Genomic DNA, 12,895 nt, shown 5'->3' on the forward strand with positions numbered 1-12,895 from the left:
GCCGGGTTGAAGATAAACATTTACTAATGCAATCTTTACGAAGTATCTGAGTGGTTCGGCAAGAAGATATTTGGGGATTTTTCAGGTCCCTGTTTAGAATTATTCTTCAAAAGGAAATAAAATAGAGCATATGGAAAAGCTTCATCTGCTTTTGACCACCTGCCTTTTAAAACTACTTTGCAAATTACTTTTCCCCTAGTTCCTAGCACTGAGCAGTTTCCTAATAATATTAATTGAAGTTGGTGGGGAGTATGTTGGAATTCTCTGTATGGGGTTTGTATTACTTTTTTGCACCTGTCCTGTACATTTGAAATTATTTCAAAATAAAAGTTTGTTTTTTACTTTAAGTGCAGTTTCTTTATCCAACTTTCTTCTCTGATTCTTACTCTTCAGCTACCTACCTCACCACTTCCTTAACTACCTCCAAGGCCCCTTTCCCTTGTATAGTAAGGACTCCAGCCTCAGTCTTGGACCCCCTTTAAGCACTGTAAGGTTCCCAGCATCCACTCCCAAGACACACCTTTCCTTATGTAAGTTGACCATATTTCAAAAAACCTCAGTTGTGGGAACTGGTGCCAAAGAAAAGGCAAAACATAAGGCCCAGGACAGACAGATGAATTCATGAAAGTTCAGTTTCACTAAAGATCAAATTTCCCAACAGAAATAAGACTGTTTACCATGTGATTCATTCAACACTATTAATTTTATTTCAAAATATAAATATTTTACATTTACAAAGAAGTTACATCAGTGGGTTGTCAACGCAAGTTAAAGCTAAGAAACAGCATCTGTGTGAGAATAAGGAATATTTATTGTTTCATTTGAATATTCTTTTTACTTTCAAACCATCTCCACTTTGCCTGAGAATGCCAATCAATACAATTTCCAAAAGTAACAACAATTACAACTATATATATATATATCCCATCTTGATTTCAAAATCAAATGATATTTGCAAATACATTCTAGTCATCTAAATAAGTGGCACTGCGAAGGACAACAGAAGGGTTTTCTTTGGGTTAGCTACAGAAAGAGTTGCACTTTCTGGGCCATGGCAATAGAAAAGAAATGGTAGTTGATAATAAGTCAAAATAATGTTACTTTAAAATTTACTTCCACACCTTTCATTATATATAAAATATAAAGTTAGGAAAAAATAAAAAAGAGACTAGGTATGGAAGAGAGACTTCTGGACTTGGAGTCAGAAGTCCTACATATAAATTCTGGCTCCATCACTTTATGGTATAAACTTAAGGGGGGAAAAAAACATCACCAAAAAAACTTGAAAGCCTTCAGTGTATCCTTCTCATCTGTACAATGACAGAAATACTTAACGCCTGCCTGCCTCACAGGGTTGTTATGAAAGCAGTCTGAAAATTATTAAGTGCCATTAAAAACCATTATTAAAATGTAATATCAATGTACCATTACCGTATTTGCAAATTAATTGATCTTTGAAAAACTTACAAAACTAATCAAATACTGATTTTACACACCATAGGTGGAAAAGAATCTCTATACTGTAAAAGTATAGTGCTGAATTGCAAATATGCTCTCCTCTCTCAACTGTCTCACTAAACTCTGAGATTTACTAAAGATTACATGGTACCATGGTAACAGATTTTCTATTAAGTATTTCTATTGGGGATGTTTCTAAAAGGGCAGGGCGGGCCACAGTGGCTCAGTGGCAGAGTTCTCGCCTACCATTCCAGAGACCCAAGTTCAATTCCCAGTGCCTGCCCATGCAAAAAAAAAAAAAAAACCTAATTAAAAGGGCTGTGTAAACCCACTCTAGAGCCATGTTTCCCAAAGGACCAAAAATTGTTTGAGATGAGAAAAGGAGGAGGGGGGCGCAGTTTAAGGTCAAACAAGTCTAGTAAACACAGTCTTTGTCCCCTCTTACAAATTCACAGTAATAGCATGTTAAAAACTCTTAGAAGTCCTACAGAAAGGAAGCAAACTCAGCATTCCTCAATTTTAATTGACCATGGAGTACCTTTCCCACCCACCACCCACCCCACTTTTTACCTCTTATAACATCTGTAAGAATCCCTTGGAACTAGTGCAACTAGTTTCTTAAAAACTCAGTTTGCCAAATGCTGCTCAACTACCAGGAAAAGGGAAGAGAACAATGGACTGGGAGAAAAATAATTACATTCTACTTAGAATTCTGTTACTAACTGGCTGTGTGTTAGATAAGTCACTTTAACCCATGAATTTGTTTCCTTCTTCAGAAAATGACAGGATCATCTAATTATAGAAGGCTCTTTCCAGCTCAGAATTTCTGACTCCAGGAGGCAGACAATCATCTTAAATTTGATTTCTCTTGCTGATTTTTAAACTACTGAAAAATAACTGCTTAGTGGTTTCAAATACTATATGTATTTCTTGCAGGTCCTCAATATGTTAATGAAATGAATATATTTTGATGGCAATAAGTGTAAAGACAAGGCATTGATAAAAATAAAAGGTACTCATTCTTAACTGGAACTAGCATTTGGAAGTATATGGCCAGAGGCTATTTCTACTGTGAAATGTGCCTTCCAAGTCCCACCGAAATACTCCTGTAAGGGTCTCTGAAGACCTTTAACCAGGACTGAAAGGTGAGGTCTAGTCAGTTTACCTCAAACTACTTTTCTCTAATCTAACCTCTGATGGCCTGAATCTTTGAGTATTTCATTTCTTGCCCAGTGCTGACACATTCCTGAAGCACTAATACAACCAGGCAGAACTAGAGGAACAAAGAAATCCTGAGGGTCACATGGTGTCATGTTGAGACCATGGTTAGAGAAGACCTCATCTGCAAGCCCTTTAGCTGTCCTTTACCTGGAAAAAACAGCTGTCCCTTCCTAAGGCTACAGAGTTTTGAAATACATTGCTTCCATAACACTTCTTGTTATCCTCCCACTGTCAAGGGTCATATCACGCCAGTCTCTAAAATAAGGGGAGAACACTGCTAGCTAATCAACTTGCATGGAGAAGGGTACCAGGAACCCTTGCAATTTTAAAAAATAAGTAAGACCGGCATTTAAGGCAGTCTAACAGTGATCACTTCCATAACTGAGAGTATATTAAGAATTTTGGTACTCAAACAACAATTAAATTACATAGAGACTCTGCTGAAAATCCCATGCCCTGTTGTTTTTCAGAGAGAGATGTAGGGACACTTTCCCTAGCTAGTCAATATTCCCATTCCTGGCACTGCCACTGGAGTACTGGGCAGTTTAAGTTTCCTGACCTTTTTGTGGCACTCTGGGGCACTTCCGCTACTAATATTTCAGGGTGACATGGCATCAGTGCAGCTAATTTTGGCAGCTCTAAAGTAATCTCTTAGGGCTTGGAGTTCCCCTCTAAGAACCCAGTATCTGTACCAATAATTGTGCCCAGCAACAGATATACATGAGCTCAACTTTAGTTTCTTGCAATATCACTTTGACAGCTAAAAGCACTTTGGAGGAACATGGTTTTGATGTTCACACTAATTCACTGTGCACAATGTTTGCCTCTTATTAAAACATGCTCATTACTGCTATAAATTTATCAGTATACAATTAACAACAACAAAAAAACCTGATTTCTTTTTTAACCCTTTCAATAGCTTTTTAAAAATTTATTTATTTACTTAGCATTAAACACAATCAGGCTAATATTTTAGGTCTGAGAAGCCTTCTCATGAGTTATCCCCATAGAACCCTGCATAGTACCTGGCCTAGAACCTACAGTTCAGCCAATGAGAATAGAATGAATTACTCAGTAGCCAAATATTCACATGATGGAATGTCAGATTATAATTTCTGAAGAATTCATAATAAAAATAAGAGGTCTGCATGCAGTCTAGTAGATAAACCATCAAATGAGCTGTTTTCCAGATGGAAATGTTTTTATTAAGTAGTATCAGAACACATTTGAGCTCATTATTATCAACTGTACTTCTTAGAAAGAATGTGTTTTAGAAAAAAATATCTCTACTTTAAAATGTTTTGTCAAAAGGAAACCTGTACTCATACTTATGAACCCCTTTCTCCCCCATATTCCCTTAGGCTGAGGAAGGCCTGATGATTGCTTTATACAGTGGAAAGGACACAATGCTAAAAGCTGGATTTGAGTCTCAGCCCTGTCATTAATCATAGGACGTGCTTTAAATTCATTCATAAGAAATGGATAGCAACAGCTATTCTATCTCATAGCACTGGAAAAATTGCATAATATATTGAATAAGACTTGAGGTCCAATCTTACTAACATGACTTTAAGTTAATCACTTAACTTTTCTGATCCTTAGCCTATTTGTGTAAAACTGATTTTAAAATTAGGTGAAACTATATGAAAGCTGATAGGAAGGAATTGTGAAAAAACAGGCAAAAGGGCTTAGTAAAATGTGAAGCATTATGTTGTTTATTTTAATATCTAAGACATTGGAAAAGTTATAATTTAATTCAACAAGCATTCATTTAGTGTCTCATGTGCAGAGCACTGTGCTGTGTGATAGAAAAATTCAACAGAAATATAAAATTCTACTACCAATAAGTAACTAATTGGCAGGACTCCAAATATTGAAACAGAGATACATTTAATAAATTAGAGTACTATTACACCTGAGATTTTTCACTTAAAATATTTGGGGAGGAAAAAAACCTATAATCATAGCATGAATTCTATCATATTGTTAGCATTAATAGCAGCTTAATAAGTACTTTGCTTCAATGTGGGCAGCCAAGTTTTAGGAAGTTGGCAATGGTGTAATGGGAATAGAGGGAGAGTGGAGAGGAAAAGAGCTTCAGTCTTTGCGCCTTCTACAGTTACAACTGAACCTCCCTCTCCAATAAGCTATCCAATGACGAGATTTTTTTCTTAAAGAGGGGAAGATACAGAATGGGAGAAAGGGAGAAAATTCATTTTTCCTGTTCACACAGCTACACACTAGAAATGACTCTTCAATGAAAAGCGACTGTCATAGAAAAGTTTAAGAACAGATTTCTTAAACTGGAGAAAATTACATGGTATATACTTTTAACAGCAGGTAGTTCAGCGCTCTTAAAATAACCTTATAAATATATATAATAATATAGATAACCAAGGTGGAAAAATTTCAAGTCATGGTACCAGTGTATAAATTAAAACTTTTCAAGCCATCTTAGTAACACTGAAGTGAGAAAGCCACATATTTCAGAGCTCTAAGGCTGTGTTTTAAAATGAAAAGGAGCCCACAGCAAGTTCTCTCTTGTCCAGGCTTTATGAATGTAAGGCCAAGAGGCTTCTGCTTCTTTCCTGGGCTCTGCTTGATAGGCACCACCGAAAGGACAGAAAATCATAGCCGAGCTGAACTCACTGTCAGTTGAACTTCCTGGAGAAATCATACCAGTGGAAGTCACGTTAGTCCACTGAAGATTTCAGATCTTCGGAAATGTCACGGAAAGTCCTATAAGAAGAAAAGATGAAATGATCAGTTTTACTTTTGGAAAGCCAGGGGGACCATAGAGACACGTTAAAAATATAAAAAGATCTATCCAATTAATTATCAATCTTATTTTTATAATTTTTGAGAGTCTTAATGAGGTTATATAGTCACTATTTTTCCTTACTATTTTCACCACATATTGTTTTCAAAGTCTGTTAGTTGTCCGTCATTCTTAAGTAATAAGAACCCCAGTTTTCTGCTGCGCCCATTGTCTCCCATCCAAAAAACTATTTCCCCAGACTCTAAAAATTCATAAAGTAAATAAGCTGAACTTCAATGCAATTCCATACTTATGATACCTCTCTTATCCCTTTTATCTTCTCAATTTTCTGTTCATACAAATATTCAGGAGGGCTAGATGGATAAGGTAAAGATAAATTAATGACCAACAACTTGGTACAATGTCGAAAGGGGCACAGGTAAAACGATACACAAAAGAGATTACATTCAAGGGTGTTCAATTATCTCAAGGCTCTTCCAAGAAGGCTGCCCCAAGCCTCTTATACCTCTGAAGCATGTTTCCGTCTAGCACAGCTCTACTTCCCAGGGAAAGGCTCTAAAGAACAGAAAGGCTACCTGGCTATGGCACCTGGGGTTTTGAAAGGGTTTACGTCTGACATGACTAAACCCATCATGTTGCAAATATACCTACAGGTCTAAGAATTGGCATGAATTTTGTCTTTTTAAATATTTGTGTGCCCTGACAAAATTTTCCAAACACTGAGATTTATATAAATGTAAATTTATATGTATTAAAATCTATCCCTATCTATCTATATAGCCATACCTACACCTGCATCCATGCATAAATCAGAGTTTCTCAACAGCCACACTATTCACATTTTGGACTAGATTAATTCTCTGCTGTGTGTGTGCTGAGGGTGGGGGTGGGGAGTGGTGGGGTGCTGTCCTGTGAGTTACAAGATGTTTAGCCACATCCCCAGCCCCAACCCACTGGATATCAGTAACATTCCTCAGGTCATGAAAATAAAAAATATCTCCAGATATTGTCAATTGTCCCATGATAGAAGCAAAATCAACTCAACAGTGAGAACCACTACCCTAGATAGCTACCTATTCATTTATATATCTGTTTTACGCAGTCTCCCCTAAGTCTGTGTTTGCGTATAGGCACAGTTGTCTTCAAGCCATCACAAACAATATGAATTCCAAGTAACACTCAATTCTGAGAAGCCCTGGAAAATCTTTACAACCAATTATGAAAAACTGACCAGTACATTGCCCAAATATCCCTAAAGATTGAGAGAAGGATCAACTGACAGGGAGGAGGTGTAACAGAGAAGATAGGATTTAACAAATGAGTTTGACTACTAAATTATTATACTGATATTTCTTTTTAGTCTCCAGTGTATTAGAGCAGCCAGAACAAAATACCTCAAACTGTGGAACTGTTACCCATACCATATTTTGAAGTTTGCTCTATAACTACTGGTTAAAATGTACTTTGAAATCTATTATTTTTCTGCATGTTATATTTCACCATAAGAAATGTTTTTTTAAAAAAGTATAAGGATTATAAAGAGAAAAATTAAACTGTCATTATTTTCAGACAACTTGATCACATAAAAAAAACTGACCAATACTACAAAGGATTTCCCAATACCCAACAGGTTTTTTAATTCATCCCTTGACATCTTTCCAAATTTCAAAGACACCTGTAAGTTTGACTCTATAACTATTCAGCTCCTCTAAATTATGAATGAAAGTTTCTGCCCCAGGGCAAAGACACATGAACTAAGATTAAGACTGTGGTTGGCCTAGTGGCTGCTTTCTGTTGACAGGTAAGCTTAGCTGTTACCTTGAAATTCACACCTACTATTCATTTCTGTCTCAAGGCCAAGAAAGTCTCCAAAAGGACTCAGAAGAAAAACAAAATGATGCAAGCTGAGAACAGTTACAAAGAGTGTGTATTTTCCAAGCCCTTCATCAGCCCAGTGCCATGCTGCATTTACTACAGTCATTACTATCAGAATAACTGCATTCACCACTATCAACAGTGAGAAGCAGAGAGAAGGGGTCTTCCCTCCTCCAATCCTTCCTTAGGTGGATAGCTCTTCATCTATATGAAGATAAACAGCAGTACAAAGAAACAGTCTTGCAAGTGTGTGTCTTTCAGCCACCAGTTTTTGCAACATCAATTAAAAATGATATATTTGCCTAACAATACACAACCATCCATCTTCTCCAGCAACACTTTAACAATATACGAGTTCCTAAAACAGTAGCCAAGTCCTTTCAAAGCTCATGCTTTGGCAGAAACGTTCTCACAGCAGCTCATCCTAAATATAAAAGCCTGCGGACAGGTGCTGCAGATAAACGAGTATCTAAAACTGACACGGTCACTGCAGTGACAGCGATTACAGTCAAGTGGCCAAAGAAAAGATAAACAATCAAATGCATAAATGAAAATTTACTATAGAGGAAAAGTACAAGGAGTTATAAAAGCAATAAAGTAGCAGTAAGGACCTAACCTAATCTTGAGAGTAGGGAGAGACTCTCAGATGAACTGACATTTGAGATGTGATCTGACGAATGATTAGGAGTTAAGTAAGTAAGAAAGCAGGGGGGCTGGTGGGAGGGAGAGTAGTTTTGTTCAGACAGAAAAGGCGGTGCATTAAAGGCCTAGAGTTAGAAAGGAGCCTGCAGTATCTGAGGCCCTGAAGGAAGGCCAGTGTGGCTGCAGCTCAGAAAGGAAGGCAGAAATGATTTAGGCTTAGTGAGGCACAGCTCAGATCACACTGGGTCTTTCACCCACGTCAAGGATTTTAATCTTTCTCCTAAAGTTAATGGGAAGCCATTTTAGCTGCAGCATGAAGAATGGACTAAAAAACAGTAAGATACTGAGACTAGCTAGGAAGCTAATACTACTGTAGTAGTCCAGGTAAGAAATGCCAGGAACACGGGATTAGCCTTAGACCAGGGAGGTAGCAGTGGAGAGAAAGAGATAAGAATAGATTTTGAGGTAAAAACTGACAGGACTTGGTAAAGATGGTGAATGAGGGCAGAAAAAGTAGTAAGGACGTCAATACTATGTTACACATAAGCAGAGGCAACATTTACCCAGCTAGGAAGCAGGAAAATCTTGTTTTTCTGGGTTAGGAAAGGCAAAGGCAGAGAAAATTCATTAGTTGAAAAACACCAGCTACCTGCTTATTGGCAGAGAAAATTCATTGGTTGAAAAACACCAGCTACCTGCTTATTGGCAGAGAATATTCATTAGTTGAAAAACACCAGCTACCTGCTTATTAGCTAAGTGACTTGTAAGTAACTTACCCTCACTCATCTATAAAACAAGGAAAACAATAGTACCTACTTTCATATGAAAACAATAAACAAAGTAAAATTAGATAATACATTTAAAGCTTTTTCACAAAAGTTAACCTACAATGGACAACAAAAGCTATAGGCTGGGCCCCCAGTCTTGGGGTTTGTTCATATGAAACTTAACCCCACAAAAGACAGGTCCAATCTACTTAAAATTTAGGCCTAAGAGTCACCTCCAAGAGAGCCTTTTTCGTTGCTCAGATGTGGCCTCTCTCTCTAGCCAACATGACAAGCAATCTCTCCACCCTCCCCCTGTGTACGTGGGACATGACTCCCAGGGATGTGGACCTTCCTGGCAACGTGGGACAGAATGAGCTGAGACTCAGCATCAAGGGACTGAGAAAAACCCTAGAATGAGCTCAGACTTAGCATCAAGGGATTGAGAAAACCTTCTTGACCAAAAGGGGGAAGAGTGAAATGAGACAAAGTGCCAATGGCTGAGAGATTCCAAACAGAGTCCAGAGGTTATCCTGGAGGTTATTCTTACGCATTAAGTAGATATCACCTTGTTATTCAAGATGTAATGGAGAGGCTGGAGGGAATTGCCTGAAAATGTAGAGCTGTGTTCCAGTAGTCATGTTTCTTGAGGATGATTGAATAATGATATAGCTTTCACAATGTGACTGCGTGATTGTGAAAACCTTGTGTCTGATGCTCCTTATATCTACCTTGTCAACAAACGAGTAGAACATATGGAATAAAAATAAATAATAGGGGGAACAAATGCTAAAATAAATTTAGTTTGAAATGCTAGTGATCAATGAAAGCGAGGGGTAAGGGGTATGGTAGGTATAATCTTTTTTTTTTTTTCTTTTCTGTTTTCGTTTTATTTCTTTTTCTATTGTCTTTTTATTTCTTTTTCTGAATTGATGCAAATGTTCTAAGAAATGATGAAAATGCAACTAAGTGATGATATTGTGAATTACTGATTATATATGTTGGTGTTTTATTTGGTTTGTTAATGTTTTTAATAAATAAATTTTTAAAAAATTAAAAAATAAAGTTAACCTACAGTAAGTCTCAAAAATGTTCACAGTGGTTGTTTTTAGCACTACTTAGAATTCACACTAAAAGTGATGTATCAGACAAACATTTCTTCAGGACCTCCCCAAACCCCATTAGAATGTCACTAAAAGGATTTTTTTTTAAGCATAAACTTTAAAAAGCATAAAAGAAAGTTTAAAAAGAATGTGAGAAGAGGCAAGAATAACAAAAGTTTAGAAGGCAGAATGCCGATGGACAACTGGGAACTGATCTATCATACCCTAAAGGATGAATCCTAAGCTAGTTGTAGGAAAAGGCAAGAAACAATCTGATTTAGCCAATAAAACTTCCAAAAGGTTCAGAAATTGGTGGCATCAAGTAACTGTAAACAGAGTTAAAGGTAGGGCTAAGGAAAGAAGGAATGCTTTCAAGTCTATTTAGAAAACAGTAAGACACTCCCCTCTCCCACCAGTACCCACACCCCAATCCCATTCAGCCAAGCAACTCCTCCTATGCGCTCCCTTTAGTGGCAAAAAACTGGAGATTTTTCCCTTCAGAAGGTAAAACAAAGCTTCTGGACTAGAGGAGGCAGAGAAGACAGTGGGGGTACATAATGGGGCCCAGTTTAAGTGAATGTTTCCATCTTGAGTCCGTCCAGTCCCTCTCCCCTCATGGCTCCCAGAACGCTGGCAGCCAGCTTTCAACCCCTAGGCAGGGAATCAGAAGATCTTTCTCTGAAGAACTGACCTGCCCTAAACAACAGATCCAAAGACAATGACACTGAGGCTTCCACAGGGCTGCCAGATTATATTACGGTGATACACACAGTAACAGGCCTCACCAACAGCTTCTGAGAAAACACTTCTCTCTTAATATGAGCCAATAGCCCAAAATCACTGATACGTGATGGTTATGTTATATAGCAATAATGAAGGGATTCTGCAGATGTAATTAATGTTGCAAATCAGCTGACTTTAAGTTAAATGAAAAAGAGAGATACCGGGTGGGCCAGGCCTAATCATGTGATCCCTTTAAAAGAGGGTCTAGAGTCAGAGAGAAGTCAGAAAAATGCTCTACTGCCAGCTTAAAGATCTGCCTTTGGAGAGGGACAGCCTCGAGGAGCAGAGGGTGTCTCAGCCCTAACAACCTCAAGGAAATGAATTCTGCCAACAATCACAGGGGCTTGGACAAGGACCCCAGGACACAGGATGAGAGCCCTGCTCAGCCGGCAGCCTGACTGCAGCCCTGAGAGACCCTGGGCAGAGGGTCCAGCTAAGCCAGGCCTAGATCCTAACCTACAGAAACTTAAGGGAGTGTTGGCTGTTTTAAGCCACTAAATTTGTAGTAATTTGTGACACATTAAAAAATAAATGAATAAACAACCCTAATAAAGGCCTGAATGGTAAAAAGGGTAAACTTTATTTTATTTGAAAATAACCTCAAAAATGTGACTGAAAAACAAACACAACATGATAGTAGAAATAGAAACCTCTGTAGAAGGGCTGGAAGAAATGGCCCGGGCAAAGGAGCCAAAAAGACATGCGGAAAAATAGCAGAGAAAAGATAAGAAAAGATGGCAGGACTCTGAGGGTCAGCACCAGAATAAAAGAAGTTTCTGAAAAGGAGAAAAGGAAAACATCAGCGATAAAATTCAAGAAAATTTTCAGAACTGAAAGATATGTTTCCAATTTTAAAGGTACTATCAAGTGCCCATAAAGCAACAACAACAAAAATAGATCCTAAGATTTTAAGACTGATAAAACAGTTAAATCACAAAGAACAAGAGATCAGAATGGGTTCAAACTTCCTAACAATGGCCCTGGAAGAGAGAAGCCAATGAAGAAATAAATGAAGAAAAAAAATTTTTAAATATAGAAATCTCTATCCAGGCAAGTTATCAATCAAGTACTAAGTTAGAAAAAGCCTTTTCTAGATATGCATCACCCCCTGAAATTTACCTCCTGTATACTCTTTCCCAAAAAGCTCCACCAAAATGAGGGGGTAAAATCAAGAAAGAAAATGATATGGGGTATAAGAAATTAGGATTCTAGCAGGGGGAAGAGGTGAGGGAATCCCCAGAGTGATAAGCTGTACCCCAGGCAAAGAGGGTAGCACTCCTCTGAGCGGGACAGACTTCTTCAGGAAGAAAACACTGGTAGCACACATGATACAAGTGAACATGCCGAGAGGAAAAGGGAATACCTGGGGGTTGGACCAACAACAAGTATACAGAAAACAAAGAAAAACAGTGTCTTTAATAACTCAAGGGAAAACAAAAAGCTGTATAGGTAAGAAAATACAAATAGGATATTTTAGAAGACTCAAATATGAATTTACAGAATCATTACAATGTAAAAACTGAATACTGATCTAACCAATGGTCCAGTTTAATTGTATTGGAAGGATAGGTAATAAAAGGGCTAAACACCTTCTAAGTGAAAATTCAACAGATAATAGCTATACATGAAAAAAATAATCAACAGATAAACAAGTTACATATTCAAGATGCGGAGATAAATGTAAAAAGAATTAACAGTTGAAAGTGACTGCCTCTAAGAAGGGGAAAAGGAGGGCGAAAGAGAGGGCAAAGAACTGTATTTTCACAACAAGCTTTGTAGAAATTTGTGACTCTTTAAAATCCATGCATAAATAAATACGAATGACTAATATATCGGCCCTCACATTCTTTTCAAGTCCTCCACACCGTATCTCCATTAAGCACATTCTAGCTTCAAAAAGGGGGAAGGGGAAAAGAAGGCATTTGTCTCTAAAGGAATTCACATTTGTTTCTTTTGTTTCACCTACAAAACTAACTACTGCTTTACTAACCTAGAATAGTTGAAATTTTTCCTAAAAGAACAGCAAAATACAGATCAACCAATTTTCTTTCTCCTTGCATTTTGTTTGGAGAGACAGGGTATCTCCGTTAGCAAGGGCCCTCTGCTGCTTTGCAGTAACTATCTACTGGCTTCTCAGGTACCTGACGCCTTTAAGAAGCAAAGAAGGAAAAGGATATCATAGCATCACCACCCCAAAGTGGTGAAGGCTTTGTCAAAACCACCCACTTTTTATTTGAGACTCTGTATGTGTGCGTGGTGAGGGACACACG

General features: G+C 37.7%; 1 protein-coding gene across 4 annotated transcripts in view; it reads right to left on the reverse strand.

Annotated features, from left to right (window-relative positions):
• Positions 1-684: 684 nt before the first annotated feature.
• Positions 685-12,895, reverse strand: part of TMEM245 (transmembrane protein 245) — a 98,558-nt gene continuing 86,347 nt past the window's right edge. For all 4 annotated transcript variants that reach the window (XM_077141399.1, XM_077141417.1, XM_077141409.1 and 1 more), the window contains one exon: positions 685-5,418. In XM_077141399.1, the coding sequence (XP_076997514.1) occupies positions 5,373-5,418 (46 nt within the window). In that variant the 3' untranslated portion in view covers positions 685-5,372. The remainder of the gene's footprint in view (positions 5,419-12,895) is intronic.

This window comes from Tamandua tetradactyla, chromosome 2 (assembly GCF_023851605.1).
Source record: "Tamandua tetradactyla isolate mTamTet1 chromosome 2, mTamTet1.pri, whole genome shotgun sequence".
Lineage (NCBI taxonomy): Eukaryota > Metazoa > Chordata > Mammalia > Pilosa > Myrmecophagidae > Tamandua > Tamandua tetradactyla.